At 33.8% G+C, this 20716-nt stretch overlaps 2 protein-coding genes across 5 annotated transcripts in view; one reads left to right on the top strand and one right to left on the bottom strand.

Annotated features, from left to right (window-relative positions):
- Positions 1-2943: 2943 nt before the first annotated feature.
- On the bottom strand, positions 2944-8729 carry LOC111449510 (glycosyltransferase family protein 64 protein C5-like). The gene is made up of 5 exons (XM_023089426.1): positions 8022-8729; positions 7827-7949; positions 5644-5811; positions 3416-5130; positions 2944-3319 (listed from the first exon to the last, which is right to left on the bottom strand). The coding sequence occupies exons 1-4, from the start codon at positions 8391-8393 to the stop codon at positions 3448-3450; spliced, it is 2346 nt and encodes a 781-aa protein (XP_022945194.1). The 5' UTR covers positions 8394-8729; the 3' UTR covers positions 2944-3319; positions 3416-3447.
- An 8575-nt stretch (positions 8730-17304) lies between these two features.
- LOC111449692 (phosphoglucan phosphatase DSP4, amyloplastic-like) overlaps positions 17305-20716 on the top strand; it is a 28174-nt gene continuing 24762 nt past the window's right edge. For 3 of the 4 annotated variants that reach the window (XR_002711702.1, XM_023089698.1, XM_023089697.1), the window contains exons 1-8: positions 17306-17516; positions 17611-17680; positions 17779-17823; positions 18140-18293; positions 18599-18675; positions 18763-18839; positions 18955-19035; positions 19716-19848. Coding sequence is in view for 3 of the 4 variants with exons in the window: in XM_023089698.1 (XP_022945466.1) it covers positions 17491-17516; positions 17611-17680; positions 17779-17823; positions 18140-18293; positions 18599-18675; positions 18763-18839; positions 18955-19035; positions 19716-19848 (663 nt within the window). In the remaining variant the exon portion in view is untranslated. Of the gene's footprint in view, positions 17517-17610; positions 17681-17778; positions 17824-18139; positions 18294-18598; positions 18676-18762; positions 18840-18954; positions 19036-19715; positions 19849-20716 lie in introns of all 4 variants that reach the window. The other variant, XM_023089699.1, reaches the window with a different exon arrangement.

Here is a 20716-nt window from a genome sequence, read left to right as displayed (position 1 = left end):
AAAAAAAAAAAAAAAAGAGGCAGAAATTCGATCAGAGTTGTATAAATTTATTTATTTTTAAAAAAAAAATTCAGAAACTTTGAGGTTAACCTGTAAACGAACAAAAATTGAAAACCCTAGAAAAGGTAATGGAGGAGAGAGAAAGCTAGAGAGAGAGAATATGGGAAATTTTCATGGAAGAGAGAAGTTAAAAAGAACAATGGGGATTGGATCTTTTTGTTTCGATTTTCATTCCAATTTTCTCTCTCTTCATTGCCCTAAACTTGGAGGGTTACTGCCCGTTGTTTCTCTCTCTAAAAGACCTATCCATGTGGGGTAGGGAAGGCTAAGGGCATATCAGAATTGGACACGTGTCAGCACCACAATAACAGCTCTTGAAAATTAAAAATTTAAAAATTGTAAATTTATACGATGTTTTCTTTTATAAGGTGGGCTGTTTCTTAACTAATTCAAAAGGTGTCATTTCAAGAGTTGTTGGATTTTTTTTTTTAATTAATTTATTATTTTAAGCTAAAAGTAGTCAAATTTTCTAATATTAGCAAATTTCTTAAATAGTTTTTTTTAATATATATAATTTAAATATTTAAAATTTTCTTTTCTTTTTTAAGTAAGCGGCTTGATGTGTTATTTCTTCCTTCATTCGTAATTTACTCAAATTTTAAAATAAAAAAGGTCTAAATTTGGTATAATGAGTTATTTTCTTTTTCAATTTCGTCCTATAATTAATTAATAGTTTGAATATACAAAATATTGAGAAATTATATACATAAACATTTTAAAAAACGTTATCTACACACTTATGAAAAGTCAAGATATTTTTTAGTTCGATCGGTGAAATGAGATATTTGAACATATGGACTCGTGGTTGAAGGAGTCGTACTTTTAGTCGATAGCTTGCTAGCCTAACCGAGCTCAGGCTCAATAAGATAGAGATAGGTATTTATATCCACTGACTTATACGAACATTTGAGCTCGAGATTGAAGGAGTCGTACTTTTAGTCGATAGCTTACTAGCTTAACTAAGCTCCAACTCGATAAGATAGAGATAAATATTTACATCAGCTGACTTATGCTCAAATTGGCATGAAGCATCTGAACATCTGAGCTCGTGGTTGAAGGAGTCGTACTTTTAGTCGATAGCTTGCTAGCTCAACCGAGCTCCAACTCGATAAGATAGAGATAGATATTTACATCAGTTGACTTATATTCAAATTGGCATGAGATATCTGAACATCTGAGCTCGTAGTTGAAGGAGTCGTACTTTTAGTCAATAGCTGGTTAGCTCAACCGAGTTCCGACTCAATAAGATAGAGATAGATATTTACATCAGTTGACTTATGTACAAATTGGCATGAGATATCTGAACATCTGAGCTCGTAGTTGAAAGAGTCGTACTTTTAGTCAATAGCCTGTTAGCTCAACCGAGTTCCGACTCAATAAGATAGAGATAGATATTTACATCAGTTGACTTATGCTCGAATTGGCACAGTTAATTAAGCACGTTTCCGGTCGTTTTTCGATAGACGATGAGCGGGACAAGATATGGAAATAATTGAGAATTTTGGGGGCCACAAGCACCCATAAAAGTTTGCCCCATATGGGCTGGTTTCTTCTCCTTCATCCCATTCCATCTCCATGTCGAGAGGACCGTTAAAAAGAAGGAGCAGTCTCAGCTGCTCACTGTGGCCCCCACAAACAAACAGCATAAGGCTGGCCCATGTCTGTTTTATTTATTTATTTATTTATTTATTAATTTCCCCATTGTTACACTGTAAAGTTGTTCTTCTGGGGTCTGTGGGCTCTCCTCAAAAGCAATGGAATCATCAATAAACCCTTCAACCCATATCCAACTTTTACTTTACAGTCAAAACGTATCAAAATATCAATAAAAAAGGAAAAAAGAAAACCATCACATAATACACACACAATAAATGCACTAACTAAGAGAATAAATTATACTAAAGTTTTTGGTATGACGGGTGTGACGTGATAGCCAACCAGATAGGCGAAAACGTTCGGTTAACGTAGAAGATATGAACTAAATAAAAAGGCATAATCTAAATCCCGATGTAGAAACTTCATGTGGGTGTCATTCACACACCGCTCTATATCACCCTGATTACTAAATTAGTTGAGTACCGTACAATTGGGTTAACCCTGGCATTAGTAGATGGTAACCTGAAAACTTCTTGCGGGTGTCATTCACACACCGCTCCAGATCACCCGGATTACTAAAGTAGTTGAGAACCGTACAATTGAGTTAACCCTAACATCTGTAGATGGCAACTGGAAAGCTTCTTGCGGGTGTCATGCACACACCACTCCACATCACCCGAATTACTAAAGTAGTTGAGAACCGTACAATTGGGTTAACTCTAACATCCGTATATTGACAACTGGAAAACTTCTTGCAAGTGTCATTCACACACCGCTCCACATCACTCGGATTACTAAAGTAGTTGAGAACCGTACAATTGGGTTAACCCTGACATTAGTAGATGGCAACCGAAAATCTTCTTGCGGGTGTCATTTACACACTGCTCCACATCACCCTGATTACTAAAGTAGTTGAGAACCGTACAATTGGGTTAATTCTGACATCTGCAGATGGCAACCGAAAAACTTCTTGCGGGTGTCAATCATACACTGGTCCACATCACCTAAAAGTAGTTGAGAACCGTACAATTGGGTTAACTCAGATGGTAACTGAAAAACTTCTTGTGGGTGTCATTCACACACGGCTCCACATCACCCCGGTTACTAAAGTAGTTGAACCATACAATTGGGTTAGTCCAGACATCCGTAGATGGTAATCGGAGTGAACCGAAAGTGGCCCAGTAATCTTCTCCATCAGGGTGGCCACAATGAGATAGAGTGTCCGAATACAAAGAGAGCGGTTATACCCACAAGAACTAAATAGACACGACGTTAAGAGCGAGCTCGGTGATGAATCAAACAATACATTCATAAAAATTGGACATCTAGACACTAATTCAAGTTCGTCTACCCAAAGAAGAAAGTGAAAATCAAAATTTCTAACAAGAAAAAAGGCAGTGTTTTTCCTTCCATAATAATTCAGAGCTAACCCTTTACTTTTTTGTAAGTACAGCTACAACAAGTAACGGAATACCCGAGAAGTAACACGAGCTGATCTACGAGCGTCGTCGAGTCGAGACGGTGAGGTGTCGAACGTCTCAGCCAATCAGGAACAGGATCTAGCATACACTAAGTGGAATCGGTTTTCGAGACAAACGAAACGAACCATGACCGAGCAATGTACATCTCACTGACTGAAACTATAGATATCCAAACTCCCAAACTAAATTCACAAGGGGGAGGAGAGATCAACATTGGAAGTTCACTTAAAACAACTAAGAACAGAAAGAACTAGCAGTGTTGAAGATAAGTCGAAGACCTGTTTCGGAGAAACGCTTACGTCGGTGGTGGTTACAAATCCCAGCCATCTTTGCGCCCGTCGAATCCCCATTTCCGAGCAGCCAAATTTGCATACAACTTAGAGAATTCATTGAGACAGTCGCTTCTTAGCTGATAATGAACTTGTGTGTTTTTGCTGATAGCAGCACCCGAGAACTTCGACGTGTCGATCGCCCAAGCTGGCCTCACGTATTCTACCGTTTGAAACGAGCTAGCATTGGCATACAGGAAATTCAATAAAACGTCTTCACAGTTAAAAAGCTTATCGACCATATCCCGACCCGGCTTAGCAGCTGCACTCCAGTACATTTGAAAAGCAAATTGACTATCAATGAAAGCTGCCCCTGTAAGTATCATATTGTATCCTTTATGAGTTCGAGCGTATTTCTCGGCTCTGTATTGCAAAGGATTTCCGTTAACAAGTCGGGGATAGAAGCCCACGATGCGGTCGGGGTGTTGACGCCATACCTTAAAACCTCGCTCGACATCATCACAAGTCATCATGATGTCATCGTCGAGCTCCAAAACGGCTCGAGTTTTTATCAAAGGATCCAACTTGAACCGGTTATTGAGCGAGTTCTTCTCTTCTATTCTGAATCTAACAGGCACAACTGAATCCAAATCACTCAATTTTGGAGGTGTTCCCTTGTTCCATACCACGACGATCTCTCGAACAGACGAGCATCGAGAATAGTGCTTTACGTACATTTTCAAATTCCAAAGGCGAGCATCGTAAGTCATCGTGAGTAACGTGAACTGAGAGTAGTGATCTTTAAACGGGTACGCTTCTTGGGCACCATTGCCTCCGTATATATATTTCACTGCAGTACACATGAGTGCAACTCCGAAAACAAATAAAATAGCAAGAACAAGTCGGCCAGTGCACGTATTAGATTTCACCCAACTTCGAAGGATCGAAGGTGCTCGGTTCACACGGCTACAGAATCGTCTCACTTTCGAAGAAAATAAATTCGACTTTTCCCATGTTAAGATTGCATCGCTTCTCTTTCCCGAAGTATAAATGCACCAATTCATGGGAACGATGCAGTTCACCGCTCCGAGTAGCAAACCGAGTAACAAAACAAGAACTGCAACCACAGCAAACGCAACACAACCAAGTAAAAATCGATGAACTGAATCACCCGAGGGTACCCGATCACCGTCCATCACCCCAATCCATTGACCAGAACTAAGCTTTAGGGCATCGACATGGTGGTAGCGAATGCCATTCCAAGCATTACGACGCTTAACGGGTTCTTCTAAGCCCAACGAAACTTCTACTTCCTTATATCTATCTTTTGTAAGAACTTCGACCTTGAAAACACGAACTTTCTTGCCATAAGTTTCACCACAATCTTGACCAATACGATATAGGCTACCGTCGTGAAAGAACGGTCTGCCTCCATTACGAGCACCGAAGCTTTTATCCACATTATAGATAGGATTCCGCTTGTGAGGCCTCCAAGGACCAAGGGGCGAGCTACTATACCATATCGCCAAATGCCCGTTTCTTTTCGTACCGAGACCACTATGGTCCGACCCTAGAAGCCAGTACATACCATTGTGATTGATGATGACTGAATCAACAAGGGGCTTCTTCAGCATAACTCTATCCAATTCCCACTTCAAAGGAAAATTAACAGCTCGATAAAGGCGAACCTCTCCTTTTCGACTGCTTTCTGGCATCATGTATATCTGCAAGAAATAACCGACAAATTATCAAAAAAATTGCACGTGATTCGATTGCATGGACACGGTGTCCATCGTCATTATTAAAAAATCGAGCTTTCATTAAGAAAAAACGAAAGATTGTGCACGGGTAGACAGAAAAGAAACCCACAAAAGGAACCAAACAACTAACTAAGATTCCTAGAAAGTAAAGAAGTCCGATGGACAGACGCCCACGACGCAACATTAAACCTAACGACCTCCTAAACGTCCTACCAAGACCTCTTTACCGCTCTACTCTCGAACCAAAAGCCCCACAAAACAGGGGAAAAAACACAATCTAGAGCATAGAGCCACAGCCTATTTTGCAAGCTAAGTGAACGCCCGAAAGACCGTAATCGCAACACTGATAACTGAAGACCGCAGTTTTCGGAGACAGAATTTTAAGGTATCGAGTTTTAAACCCGAAGCTCGAACCCAAAATCTCGGCTACCAACAAAAACGTAAAAAGGAAGAAGAAAAGAAGGGTGAGTCTCTTACCTTGCCAAGGTGTTCAAAGACAAATGGAAAAGAGAGATGCCATTTCTCATTCAAAGCAACACCTAGAGGCTGCCATGTTGCTCCATTGTCAACGCTCTTCGCAACGCCTATATCTCCTTGCAAAGATACCGAGTTCTTGGTTTCGTAAAATAAGTAAATGATATCTCCCTGCCAGTAAGATCGATTCGTTCGTGAAAAGAGTCGACATGTTCATAAGAAAGAATAAGAGCAGAACGTGATTCATTGAAGAAATAATTCAACTATTTATTGCTCATACGAACCATAAAGTGTAAAGAAAATAATTTCGACGACCATTATCGTGTTCATCAAATGAAAAGTGCACCGTATTAGTATAGCTCCAATGTTATGCATGCTCGACTTGGATAAATTATATGAGTTAGGATAAAACATGCTAAAAGAACCCAGGTTGGTTTGTAACAGCTCAAGCCCACTACTAGCAGATATTGTTCGTTTTGGCCTGTTACATATCATCGTCAGTCTCACGGTTTTAAAATGCGTCTATTATGGAGAGGTTTCACACTCTTATAACGTTTCCCTTTCCATCCGATGTGGGATCTCACAATCCACCCTCCTTGGGGGCCCAGCGTCCTCGCTGGCACACCCCCCGGTGTCTAGCTCTAATACCATTTGTAACAGCCCAAGCCCACCGCTAACAAATATTGTCCGTTTTAGCTTGTTACATATCGCCGTCAGTCTCACGGTTTTGAAATGTGTCTGTTAAGGAGAGGTTTCCACACCCTTATAAGTAATGCTTCGTTCCTCTCTCCAACCGATGTGAGATCTCACATGGTTTGTGGGGACAGTCGTTCACTCTTAGAAGCAATTCAGATACCAAAATTACCCGACACTAAAAGTCACAAGAGGTAAATAGTAAATCCAATAGCTTCAAGATCCTCAAATCTTGCATGTTTTATAATGTTAATTTAGGCAGCACCAAACTATTGCAACAAAAAATTACGTGTTGAACCAGAGTTCGAGCCAAACTAAAAACAGTTTGGTAACAAAAAGTATGCTATAGCAGCTAAATTCAAAGTCACCCAACCTAACACATAGCACATATGACTTTTGTTTTGACATAATGGAAGTTCATTTATCACAACCGAAAACCGAAGACCTATAATATCACGGCTACGTTATAATTATGCCACGATAAGCCTCTAGAGCTACTTACACTAAACGTTAAGCGAAGAATATCAACTTTTGTGTAGCAGCAATAATCAAAGTTGCGCTATCTAGGACGAATATTAGCATCCCCATGAACACCTACGAGTATTAAACTACCCACTCGAAGCTAGTGAGCGGGGTCGAAAGAACCTCAAAGATGCAATTTTATCAAATGGTTATGAACCTACACCGGGACCAAAACTTGATTATCAAGTTCTCTTAGAAATGCACATTCCCTTCTTTATTAGTGAAATCCCATGTCGGTTGGAGAGGGGAACGAAACATTACTTATAAGAGTGTGGAAACCTCTCCCTAACAGACGTTTTAAAACCATGAGGCCAATGGCGATACAGAAACAAGCCAAAGTGGACAATATCTACTAGCGGTGGGCTTTGACTGTTACAAATGGTATCAAAGTCAAACACAGGGTGGTGCGCCAACGAGGACGCTAGCCCCCAAGGGGGGTGGATTGTGAGATCCCACATTGGTTAGAGAGGGGAATGAAGCATCCCTTATTACGGTGTGGAAACCTCTCCCTAGTAGATACGTTTTAAAACCATGAGGCTAACAGCTATACATAACAAACCAAAGCGGACAATATCTACCGGCGATAGCCTTGGGCTGTTACAAATGGTATTAGAGTGACACCGAACGGTGTGCCAGCAAGGACGCTGGCTCTCAAGGGGGGTAGATTGTGAGGTCCCATAACGGTTGGAGAGGGAAACAAAACATTGCTTATAAGGGTATGGAAACCTCTCCCCAACAGACGCATTTTAAAACCATGAGGCTAACGATGATATGCAACGAGCCATGCTAGCAGTGGGCTTGAGCTGTTACATTATTTCAAAAACAACACGGGTTTCATTCAATTAAACAATGGGTACCAAACTTAAACATGATCAAAGAAAAACATGAACAGTTGGACTCAAGGAGCTCAAGAACAATCAAAATGCAATAGAACCACAGCAAAAAAGTTGCAGGCCAAAAATGGAAGTTACCTGAGCGAAAAGAAACGGGTCTGCAACAAAGTTACTGGGAAAACCAGCATTAGAAACTGAAGCACAGGTGATTACAGGATTAGCCACTGGCCAAGCAGCAGTTTCGTTTCTCCATACATTCGCCTACACACAATTAAAACCCCATTTAGCAAAAGGATTGTCAATAATAATCCATCATATTCATCAAAAACTCACCGTTTCAATGGGTTTAAGGGAGAAAGGAGAATCGCCATAAAAAACCCCAATAGACCAAGACCCTTCATTATCTTCCTGACATCCAAGCGATGAAACGCCGCCGTCCGTACGGACATATGGAGGGGTAAAAGCCAACCAAGCGTAAAGTGTAGCAATCGATCCCAACAAAACAAAGCATCCTAAGAAAAACACGAACCCTGAAGAGACCAATCTGAGATGTCTCTGTTGCCACTTCCATCCGCCACCGCAGCTTTTGCCGGAACCATTTACGCCGCCGCCAACTCCGCCGCCGCTTGTAGCCCCTGTGCTACCATCTACAACGCAATTACTCGCCGCTCCACTCCCACCGACCCCAATTGGACTCGAACCCATCTCGGAAATGGGCTCCAAGATGAGTCAAAGGGGCCTCTCCGTCGACGGTGAGATCTCACACCGCCACCCCATCGCCGGAACAACGACGACGGACTCTCATCGGCATTTCAACAACACAAAACCCCCCTCTGTTTTTTCCCTTGATTTGTTAGAATTGCTGTCTGGGTTTTTGGCGGAGTCAACGAAAAAACGCCGTGGTCGCTTTCGCTAATCGGAGAATGGCGCGTTCGAAAATGGGGAATGAGTAAATCGTTGAACAAATATATTTGAGCTTTTCTTTATAATTAATAATTTTTTTTTTTTCTTCCTCTCAATAAATTAAACATAGAGAGAAGAGAGAAGAATTAATGATTCTTCCAAAGCTGGCTTTGCTCATGCGACGGTGGGTTTGATTCGTCCGCGATTGGGGATTTATCGATACTCGCCGTCTCCAGCGTTACACGAGTGCAAGGTGAGACACGTGTGTAATGACGTCAGCAGCAACAAATTAACGATGATTCAGTTTTTTCAAAATGGCCCCTAGGGTTAGACTATTTCCAAATTCACCCCAGCTGAAATTTATGACTGTATTTTAGCAAATTAATAATTATTATTTTAATAGCATTAATTTTTAAATTGGTCAATTTTATAATTAACAAATATTAATGGACTAATAAGATTTTTAAATTATTTATTTGAATGAGCATTTAGATTTAAAAAAAAATTAAATGACTTGATTGATGAGTATAAATTGACATCTAATATTAATAAATTATCTCAATTTAATTAAAGATGTAATCCAGTTTAAAAATAATAATTATAGGTTTCAAACTACATTAAATTATATAATTTAAATGATTAACCAATATTAAAAGAAATATTAATTTTTTTTTTTAATTTTTAAAATAGGTGTAAAAAGTTGGAAACTGCCGCTAATACCTCCCAACCAAGTTGTTAATTAGTTGGTGATTAGATAGCAAAACAATAATTCAACAAATTGTAGGTAAAATTAGTATTGATTAACTTGATTTTCAAAAAAAAAAAAAAAAAAAAAATTAACGTACCTACTCTAAATTTTGATCGTTTTTTAAATTTTAAAGAATAAAATATAATATTTATATCATATTTTTACGACACTATTTTTTTAGTTTTATCAATTATATTTTTTTTTTAAAATAATAATACGTGTTATGAGTTCTAAATTAATAAAAAAAAATTCTTGAACTTTTTTTAAAAAAATATAAATTAAAAAAAAAACTAAAAACTAAAAACTACTCTTAAACATTTTTAAAAAATTAAAAATAATCGTATTTCAAAAATACTCTTTTAACATTTTAAAAAATACCTTTTGAATTTTCAAAATTTTCATTAATACTCTTAGACCTTTTAAAAACACGTTTCAAAAATACTTGTGAACTTTCAAAATAACGCTAAAAAGTTTAGAGATAATTTATAAGGTGTCTATTAACCGTTTCCATCCATATATTAATGGTAAAAAAAAAATTACTTTTTTTTTTATAAATGTAAATGTCTTTAATGTTACCTTTAAAATTTCGTTGATATTTTTTAAACATAGTACTAACCATAGGAGTATTTTTTTATTATTATTTTGTTAAGTTGAAAGCTATTAATGAAACTTTTTAAAATTTAATAGTTTTTTTTTAGAAAGTCCTATCGGTTTCATCCCAAATTAATTATAAATATATATTTTTTTTTAGACTTCTTAAATATTAGATATTTTTAGATAAGAGTACAAAATTTATAATTTTTTATTAATTTAACATTATTTTATATGTAATAGAAAGATGAACTAAAAAATGGGGTGACTTTCCACCCAAAAAAAAGCAAAAAATGGAAGAAAAAAAGCGATATGAACTTTAAGCTGTTGATTTGATAGACGGAATTTCCCAATTTGAATTTAAACGGTTGCTTTATTTTCATTTTATACCTTCAAATTTGTTGCTTTCAACACTAAAGTTTATTTAAATGTTTTGTTTTTCAACCAATGTACTTCGAAAGTGAAAAATAGATTTTTTTTTTTCTTTTTTTAATTAAATAATGAATATGAAAGATTCTTTTAACCATTTATAATGTCTCATATCTAAAATTTTAATCCAAATTTGTAATCCGTGACACGACCCGTTACCTAATTATCTTGAATTGTTTTCAAGAGTTAACGTTGTCTCTAACATTAATGGGTCATTTTAGCATTTTTTTAGTTGAATGTGTATCTCGTTAGTATAAGTAGTAACCTCAATTATTTTATACAATTTTCACGATATTAATTCATTTGTTTACTCTTCCTCGAGCATCGCATGAATCCTTTTTTTTATTTTGACTATTCCACCGGTTGTTGCTTTTTTGTGTTCGTTATTTCAAAAATTGTGTTTTATCTATCAAATATATTTAAATTAGATGTAACAGTTCAGATCCACCGTCAGCAGATATTGTCTTTTTTAAGCTTTTCTTTCGGGCTTTCCTTCAAGGCTTTAAAACGTCTGCTAGAGGAAGGTTTTGTTCTCCTCCCCAACCAATGCGGGACATCACAATCCACCCCCCTTTGGGCCCACTCTCTTCGCTGACACTCTTTCGTTCCTCCAATCGATGTGAGACCGCCACCAAATCCACCCCCTTCGAGGCCCAGCGTCCTTACTGACACACCGCTTCGTGTCTACCCCTTCGGAGAACAGCGAAAAAGCTGGCACATCGTCCGATGTTTGGCTCTAATACCATTTGTAACGGCCTAGATCCACCGCCAGCATATATTGTCCTCTTTGAGCTTTTCCTTTATGGCTTCCCCTCTAGGCTTTAAAACTCGTCTGCTAAGATAATGTTTTGTTCTCCTTCCTAATCAACGTGAGACATCACATTAGAGATCGTGAAATACACTCTTTTAAATTAACCACGTACGGTAGAATTACCTCCGTGAAATTACAAAATAACACAGGACGTAATTTTTTAAAATACTAAAAGTAAGAACAAAAGAAAAAAAAAAAAAAAAAAAAAAAAAAAAAAAAAAAAAAAAAAANAAGGAAATCAGGATTCCATCATTTATTTTTATTTTATTTTATTTTTCTCCGGTTGCCATCATTACCACGACATTTGCAAGTGGTTTATTGGGAAAGTGTTTATGGTATGTAATCTATATTACCAAGAGGGTCTGACTTACATAAAGTATTAGGGATGCCCAGATTTCATGGATTTTTTGTCGATATATATATATATATATATATATATATATATATATATATATTATATAATTTTTTTTTTTAATTTTTAATGCGCCTTTAAAATAAAGTTAAAATTGGATGATCTGGATTTGAATTTGTTTTTGCTACCACGTGAATATAATCAATATTTTTTTTTGGCTATTTATTTATTTCTTTTTTAAGCCTGTAATAGGATGCCACGTGTCCTGTAGAGATTTACATTTTTAAAACTAAAACATATATTTTTTATTAAAAAATATAAAAATTATGAGTATTTTTTTTTATTAGATTAATATAATATTTTAATTTTATTGCACGCCAACTTACTAGTTTTGAGATGGTTATAAACATTATACCTATTCAATTGTATTAATCCGTGTCACGTAGTAATAGACTTGCAAAGAATATTTCTTCACCTATATCCTGCTCTCCATCCTCGTCCCACTCATTTTTTAATTATTATTATTGTTTTTTTAAAATATATTATTTGAAATTGAATACGAGCTCAATAGAAAGATTGATTGATCTTGGAGGGGCCGCCCTGGGACGACTTTCTTACTTCTTTTCTTACAGGAGGTAGGAGAGTAAGTTCAATCAATCCAATGCAGGGTATACCTATCGTTAATCAAATAGAATGATTCCAAAAAGACGCACCTGTAGATCCTTCACCATGATACGGACTCCAAGTTCTTATGGCGGAGCACGAGGGGATTGAAGGAGCTGAAAAGCTTTTAGTGGAGGAGGCCGTAGTCCTCTTGATATATACGCATCGCATGACCAGGTTGAAGATTTTTTAAAAACATAACTATTCTCCATTAGAGTATTTATTTAAATCAAATTTTGTATTAAGAAAACAAATTATTTAATTAAAATCTCGAAATAAATTATTTAATGTCAATGTGTTAAAATAAAAGAAAAAAAAACTATATATAAAAAAATGTTGCGTACAAGGATATTTGATGTCTCCCTTTTAAATATCTCTAATATTTGATGTCTTAATTATTAAGATATTTTTTTTCGTCTCGATCTTTTAATAAATATATTATTATTTGATGTGTTCACCAATAAGATATAAGATTCTTTTACCCCAAAATATATATTTATTTTAAGTTTTAAATAGAGATTAACCCATGAAAAACAATATGGAAAGAGAATCGATTACATGAAGATTCCGAACACACTCTGTGGTCAACGCTATTAACAATGTTTGATTAATCCACCAGACCTAAATGATGTGAAAGTTATCTTATTTATAATCAAATAAATTATAAGGATATAAAAATAATAATAAATATAAATAACAATAAATGGAAGGATACATAGCAAATATTAGATATTTGTCTTATAATAAAATATCAAATATAATATATATGGTAAACTATAATTTATTACTAAATATCCTCAACAGTTTTTTTTTTTTTGAATCGTAGTTCAATGTGTCGAAACTCCTGACGGCCAACAATCCAAATGAAATGTGGTGTCGTTTATGTCTTATTTAACCAATTCTATGGAGTTGGATTTGATCATTAAATGTTTTTTTTTTTATCAAAATTAATGAGATGGATAAAATCATTAACTAGTGAATATTTCTTAAATGAAGATTATTTTTCGTTCAAGTATAAAATTAAACCCTCGAATTTATTGGATAATGAAAGTCTTACGTCGACTAATTTAAAGAATGATCATAAATTTATAATAAAAAAATACTCTCAGTAAAGCCTTTTGAGAAGCTTAAAAGCAAAGTCACGAGAGCACATACTTAAAAGTAGACAATATTTATATTATTGTCTGTTGATTTAACTAACTTCCAGATGATAATTTGTGTTTATAATTGTAATTAAATTAATTAACTTTTTTAGTTCAATAATTAATATGAGAATTTTTAATAGATTTTGAATATATATATATTATTTCCCTTAAAAAAAATTTAAAAAAAAAAAAAAAGAAAAGAAAGGGGTATATGTGGCACGTGCGTGCACGTCTTGCGAGTTAGGCTAGCCTGTAAATTGGCGGTTGATTAAATGAAAGTCCCATAAAAAAAAACATATTTATAAAATGGCATGAAAAGAACCTTAAAACATTTTTTGAATATGAAATTAAAAATAGTATATGATCAATAATTAATGAATTGATTAAATTAAATAAAACTAAAAAAATAATTGAAAATAATTGAGCAATTGGTTGTCAATGGTGCGGCCATGTTGATAGATCCGCACGACAATCTGATATTTTGTTCTTTTATGAATGATTACATGAAAACGTAAGAACTATTCAACTTGCTTCTTTCATTTGAATTTTAAAATAAAATAAAAACAAAATTTTAAAACAGTTGAGCGAACCCAATCAATCTATGTATATAGATACGCGTAATTATTCAATAATAAATGAAACTTGATTTTTTTTTAATGTGACGTAAATTGCAACACCTTGTTGGGATTTAAATAACATTTTTTTTCACATATTTCTTAAAATTTATTAATATGAAATTCTTGAGATTTGAACTAAAAACCTTGTTTAGAACGAGATCTCTATAGATCGAAATTATCAAAAAAATCTCAAAAACGATAAAGAATCAACTCAAGAGAAAGTTCTGAAACGAATTATCTTGATAATCAAAATAAAAAAATCAAGAAACCTCGTGATTCGAAACAATCCATAAAATAGCTTGATCGATATTACTTGAATGACTCTAGCATGCAAATTTAAACATTGACTCTAGTATGCAAATTTAAACACAAAAAATGTAGAGGAACGAGATCCTGACTAAAAAAACATAATATGCAAAATCTTTATACTAAAACAAGAAAATAAATAATTATTTATAACCGTGAAAATTGAAATATTGTAATTTTTATGGTCAACAATACCATAACTACGACTATCTAAATGTAACTTATTAAAAATAATTTAAAATATAATAAAACATGGTACAATTTTTATTACATGATTAAAACACCTCATTTCGTATTATTTATATTGCATGATTGATATCTCGGTTCATATTAGTACCCTTGGCTAAACAAAATAAAATTCAGTTCAATTTTAATAATTCGAGTTAAGTTGGTTATGTTTTTTTTTTTTTTTACGGAACCTTTTAAACACTTAGTACTATGTAGATTAAGCTGTGCACGAGCTAACGAACGTGGAGAATCAAGGTTATAGAACAATGAATTTTCGAGTTCACGAGATTTAATATATGCCACACATTTTAATGTATAATCTTTGATATGTTATATCGCACCAGATTATTACTCATTAATAACTATATAGTTCGTATACCAAATCGATAGGGAGTTAAAACATTTACTCACTATAAATAAATTAAAAAATCATTAATGTAATTAATGTTAGAAAATCTAAGAGTCCAGACGGCAATTTGATCTAAAATAATATATACTATGACAAATTATCAAATTATTATTAATTTAAATAACTAAACGTTGTTTTAATTATATATAAAAAAAAAAAATGTGACTCACATGGGCGGAGCGTGCCTGTATCGTGATGGGCGGCTGGGAATTCGAAATCCAACGGCTGCAAATTTGTCTGGTTGGGTTTCGTCTAGTCTATTTGCGGTGGCAGATTCAAAGAAAAAGCTAATCCCATCACGTGACAGCGGAAGATTCAAAGATTAAAGGTGAAAGGAAAAAGGCTGTGTAAAAAATATTAAAAATAAAATAAAATAAAATCAATTCCCACACGTCCCCACGTATTTTTGGCTATTTTTGTTAAATTACTTATATTTTTACGTAAAAATTAAATTTTAGTCTTTTATAGTTTTATAAATTAAAATTTAATGAATAGTTTCATAAACTTTAGTCTATATATAGTAACGACATTTACGATAACTTTATCCAATTTTAAAGACAAATTCTAATATTTAAAGTTATAAAGTCTAAATAATAATTTTTTTTTATAATTTAATAATTATTTTTAAAGAGGTTTTGTATTTACAATTAATTTAAAGTTACTTATTGTCGAGAACTAATTTACCAAAATATCCCTATATTTTTATCTCATGTTCTATGCATAGAAATATAATTTAGTGAATAAAATATTTATTATTAATATATATATATATGTATAAATAAAGTTTATTTATTATTATTATTATTTTTGATTCCACTAACATACCTAACAACTAAATGGGGAGAGGTAGGTGGAACAAACAAATGTGCTTGAGCCAAGTGAGCACCCACTTTCGCATGAATGGTAAAAAATATAGGCCAATATTATTATTGAAAAATATATTTTTCGCTATAAATTAAAAAAAAATCATTTAAATGTCAATTTAAAAAAAAAAATGCTTAAAGCAAATATAACTCATTGAAATATAAATTAAACTCTGGAGATTTTATTAATAAAAAATTTAAACTAATAATTATATCAATTTAAATATTAAATTTCTAAGTTTCATAAAATTTAATAATTTTTTATTTTAATACTAATCGGTTTTTATTTAGTATGGATAAGGCCAAATAAATTAGTATGCTTAATAATTAAGCGATTCTAAAGGAAATTAAATTAATATACTTATTAAATTTTATAATTAAATAATTAATGTGTATATATATATATATATATATATATATATTTTTTTTTTTTGACAAAATAATAATAATAATTAGATGGCAATTTCACATTCCACGGGCTTTTCCATTACGCCCAATGGGCTTTTGTTAAAGAATCATACACCATTAATCTAAATAATATCATAATAATTATAATCACGAGGCTTATTTAAATTAGTTAAATTAATTTGTAGTTAGTTATATATTATATTTAAACCCAAAAGTAACGACGAGAGTTGAGGTGAACACGACTCTCCACAATGGTATGATATTGTACACTTTAAACATAAGCTCTCATGACTTTGCTCTAGACTTCCCAAAGGACCTCGATAGTATTATTTGATTATAAACTCATGGTCATTATCTAAATTAGTCGATTTGGGACTTTCATCCAACAATTATAATGTTGTATTCGAGCGCACATTTCACAGGAAGTCGACCAAGGAACTTAGCCTTCTTGCTGCTCTCGTGTTCGGTGGCCCAATTTCCAATTTCTTCTCTAACATGTATATATATAATTAAATATAAAAACTTGAATTTTTAAAAAAATGTTAAATAGGTAAAATATATATATATTAGATACAAAATTAAAATACTATATATATATATATATATATATATATATATATATATATATATATATATAATTTTAGACCTATAAAATTATAAAATATATATATATATATATATAATTTTAGACCTATAAAATTATAAATTAAAACGATATAAACCTATTTATTTAAAAAAAAAAATTCTAGCGTTTTTTAGGCGCTACTCTTCAACTTTATGGACTCTAATAATTTAAATTTAAAATATTTACCAGAGGTTAAAAAAAAATCAAAGGAAGAGCTAAAAATAGGACTAAGAAAAAGGAAAAAAATACGGGATGAGTTGTAACAGTAAAAAATGGTCGTGGTGAAAAATTTTCTCCACTAATTTTATTTCTATAAAATTTTAAAATATTTGTACACGGTTTATTTTCTGGTAAGAAATTAGTATAATTATTTAACCAATTTTGATATTAAAATTACTTGTAAGATTTATTAGACTGATAATTATAAAGTATTTATGTAAAAAGGAAATTCGATTTTGCAAAAAAAGGGGGGAAATTGAATGCATGTAAGATGGCAGCGTATAAATATCAACGTAAATGATCACACGCAAAGACACATCCTCTGTGATTCACAGGAACGTGATCGAGAGTATGCTGCGCGCGTACGTAAAGTGAATCAAGGTACCGATCGACGTCGATTCTTCGAAGTCCAAGGTTTCAGTCAGTGCAAGAGAGATCTGCCAATTTGCTTTGTTGCCGCGGCGGAGAACGATCGCAATCCGACCATGAATTGTCTTCAAAACCTTTCAATGTCCGTTTTGAAGTGAAATCATCATCTACTTTTCGATTCATGTCTTGTTTGAAACAATTTCATCCAAATCTATGCTTATGATTTCCTTTCTCAGATCATCCTCTTTGCCGCTGCGAAGCTTCAAATGCCGGCAGAGAAAGCCTGAGTTCCAGCCCTGCAAACTGGTACTCTCGTTCGCGCTACATTCTGTATTTGCAGTTTATGTATCCAGCCTCTCTGTTATTTTTATCGAATGTTAAAATGATTGTTTTGCTTCATACAGGTGATAAGGAACTTTACCGATCTACATCGACGTTCTTCCGTGAAGGTAGCTAGCGACTTAGAAGTGATTATAGAATTTGTATAAGATTGTTTTACTGCGATTGATTTGTTAGTTTCGTATGAGTGCTTATTTCCTTCAAACAGTTTTCCGATTGAATTTTTATCTCTGTTTGAGGCATAACATCGCTGTGAATGTGTGTGCGCGCGCGCGCGCGCGCATATGCATATATCATCTTTCAATTTAGGAAATGTATCAATTCTTACAGCAAATAAATCTGTTCGATCACCTGTAGTCTTGGTAGCTTTAGGTCACTGGTCGTTATAATCAATAAATATTTGAAATGATGACTTGTTGTCTATAGGCCGTATCTGGATCTATATCAAGTGTTGAAATAAGTGGCGCTGAAGTGGATGATGCCGAGGAAAAAGAGGCAAAGGAGGAAAAGGAGGAAAAGGAGGAAAAGGAGGAAAAGTCTGAGATATACAGCCAGAACATGACAGAAGCTATGGGTGCTGGTAAGAGCCATCATCCTGCAACTCCACTTTGAACTGGAAAATAACTGTGCTGCTACATAAATTTCATGATTAAATTCATTCAGATTCAGAAATGGTTCAGTGAGAAAGTAACTAGAAATTTGATTTTCCATTATGTGCTAGAATCGCAACATGTTTTAAATTTGAGTTCAAAGGTGGATGTTCGCTGACTGAATGATCTAACCTGCTTGTTTTTATGACCATAAAACTAGAGCTTAGATTGTTTCTTTCCAAGTTCTTATTCTTCGGTTGTCTAATCCGATTCCTTTTTGACCTTTATGATATAGTATTGACATATAGACATGAGCTGGGAATGAACTACAACTTCATTTGTCCGGATTTAATTGTAGGGTCATGCCTACAGGTGATCATTGTTTTTGACATTTTTCATCTAGTACATTTTTCTGCACCACCTCCCTTACAATTTCATTCTAATCCTAACGAATGTCAGACTCGAGAGGATGTTGACAAGCTCCGCAGCATTGGAGTTAAAACAATTTTCTGCTTGCAGCAAGATCCAGATTTAGAGTATCCACATTCCATTTCAGTAGCAATGTTTTCCTTAATTTTTCACTGAATAAAGATTCATTGAATTCATCAATAAAGTAAAGAAATGCTGAATTTCCTTCACTGCATCGAAAAGATATTTTGGGGTTGACATTGGTGCTATAATAGAGTATACAAGGACGTTTGATGATATCGAACATTTGCGAGCTCAAATAAGGTAAAAAGCTGTTTGTTATCTTGACCTATAATGTACTGTACTTTAATGGAAAGCTGTAAATCTGTAATGCATATAACTGTGATTTGTAATCTTGCAAGATAGTAAGAAGTAGAGTATGATACAACATTATGTTGATAAAGCATTTCAAAAAGTTACGTATGGCATAGGAATTTATATTTGTATATTTTGAAACTACCTATTTTTAGTCCGACCTTCTGAACTAATATTTGTATATTTTGAAACTAATTTTTAGTCCGACCTTCTGAACTATAGATTATATGCACATGTTTTTCACTTTATGTGTTAGCAGAAACAAGATTTTTCGTATACTTCCTGTTCCCTCATCTACCACCATAGACCTATACTCTTTAAGATATTTGTTGTTTGATCAAGGTTCTCCTCTGCTAAGCTATCTCTAGTGTGTGTTTTCAATTTACTTATCTCAAAGTTCAAATTATTTCCTCATCTCACCAGAAAAATTATCTTACATCATTTCATCAAACTCTGGCTTGGATTTGATCTTATTAAACTCAGCTTTTGAACGTTTCTAGCTTATTATTCCAAATAAATTTATTCACACACTCAACCTCGTTCAAAGATAAGCGCACATGCATGATGATTTTTTGAAGCATGTGAGGATTTTGCTTTCTACAATGGCCAGTTAAAGTGTGATGCAACAGGGATTTTGATGCATTCGACCTACGGCTAAGATTACCAGCTGTTGTAAGCAAATTACATAAAGCGATAAACCAAAACGGTGGAGTGACTTATATACATTGCACTGCTGGACTTGGAAGAGCTCCTGCTGTTGCGGTATGCACATAAGCTTGCTTCTAGAAATAAATTATGCTACTGTACAAATTATTTATTCAGAATATAATGAATTTAAACTGAGTATAATATTGCATGAAAGATAAAAATATATCGTGTAAAAGGTTGTCTTGGTTTTTATGTGCTGTTCTATACCTCTTCATTCAAGTTTTGTATAGATAAACATACTCGTGCAGCTATTTTTGTCTTTATTTTTTATTGATTCTTTCAGCCCCTATCTAGTCGCTCTCCTCTTGTCACGTTCATATTTTGGCAATTGTCTGATATTTCAACATTTTCCTTCTAATTCCGAAGGATGTATTATACTATATAACTGGGTACATGCCTTGAAGCGTGACATAAATTTCTGTGCTTTTGTTGGAGATGTTCGAGATACTTGGGGGCAGTAGGATTATTAATGTTTGATTAACTGTGCTTACATAGCATCAAATGCACCTTTGTCTGTTCCTTTTATTTTAATTAACAAGGAAGTGTATTTCTTCATCTATTAAATACATTTGTATTCTTTGCTTTGCCAACTATTGTTTGTGTTATGCTTACAAGAATTTGTAGTCAGATTGATATCCAAAATATTACAAGCAAATATTTCCGAGGTTGTTGTCACATGAAATCCAATTGTGAACATCATTTTAATCTCAATAATGTTAAGGTAGGTTGGGAATCTGTTCGTGTACAGTAGTTTTTTATAAACAAAAAATCTTTTAGTTTTTAAAATTTTAAAACTAGCCATATAACTTGGGTCTGCCAGAGAAAAATGAGATGTATTTGTAACTGCATGTTAAGGTAGGATTGTCGAGTCGGGTAATTGTATCTTTGGTCATACACCCCTCCCCCCCCCCCCCCCCCCCCC

Source organism: Cucurbita moschata, unplaced genomic scaffold, assembly GCF_002738365.1.
Source record: "Cucurbita moschata cultivar Rifu unplaced genomic scaffold, Cmos_1.0 Cmo_Scf00011, whole genome shotgun sequence".
NCBI lineage: Eukaryota > Viridiplantae > Streptophyta > Magnoliopsida > Cucurbitales > Cucurbitaceae > Cucurbita > Cucurbita moschata.
The sequence above is the reverse complement of the archived record's forward strand: the minus strand, read 5'-3'. Positions and strand labels throughout refer to the sequence as shown.

What these genes read in the sequence shown, in the direction of transcription:
- LOC111449510 (XM_023089426.1), bottom strand. Translation starts at nt 8,393, where the DNA reads ATGGGTTCGAGTCCAATTGGGGTCGGTGGGAGTGGAGCGGCGAGTAAT. An exon ending in CCCTTAAACCCATTGAAACG is followed by an intron (nt 7,950 to 8,021) that starts GTGAGTTTTTGA and finishes AATTGTGTGTAG; the next exon opens with GCGAATGTATGGAGAAACGA. An exon ending in TCTTTGAACACCTTGGCAAG is followed by an intron (nt 5,131 to 5,643) that starts GTAAGAGACTCA and finishes TATTTCTTGCAG; the next exon opens with ATATACATGATGCCAGAAAG.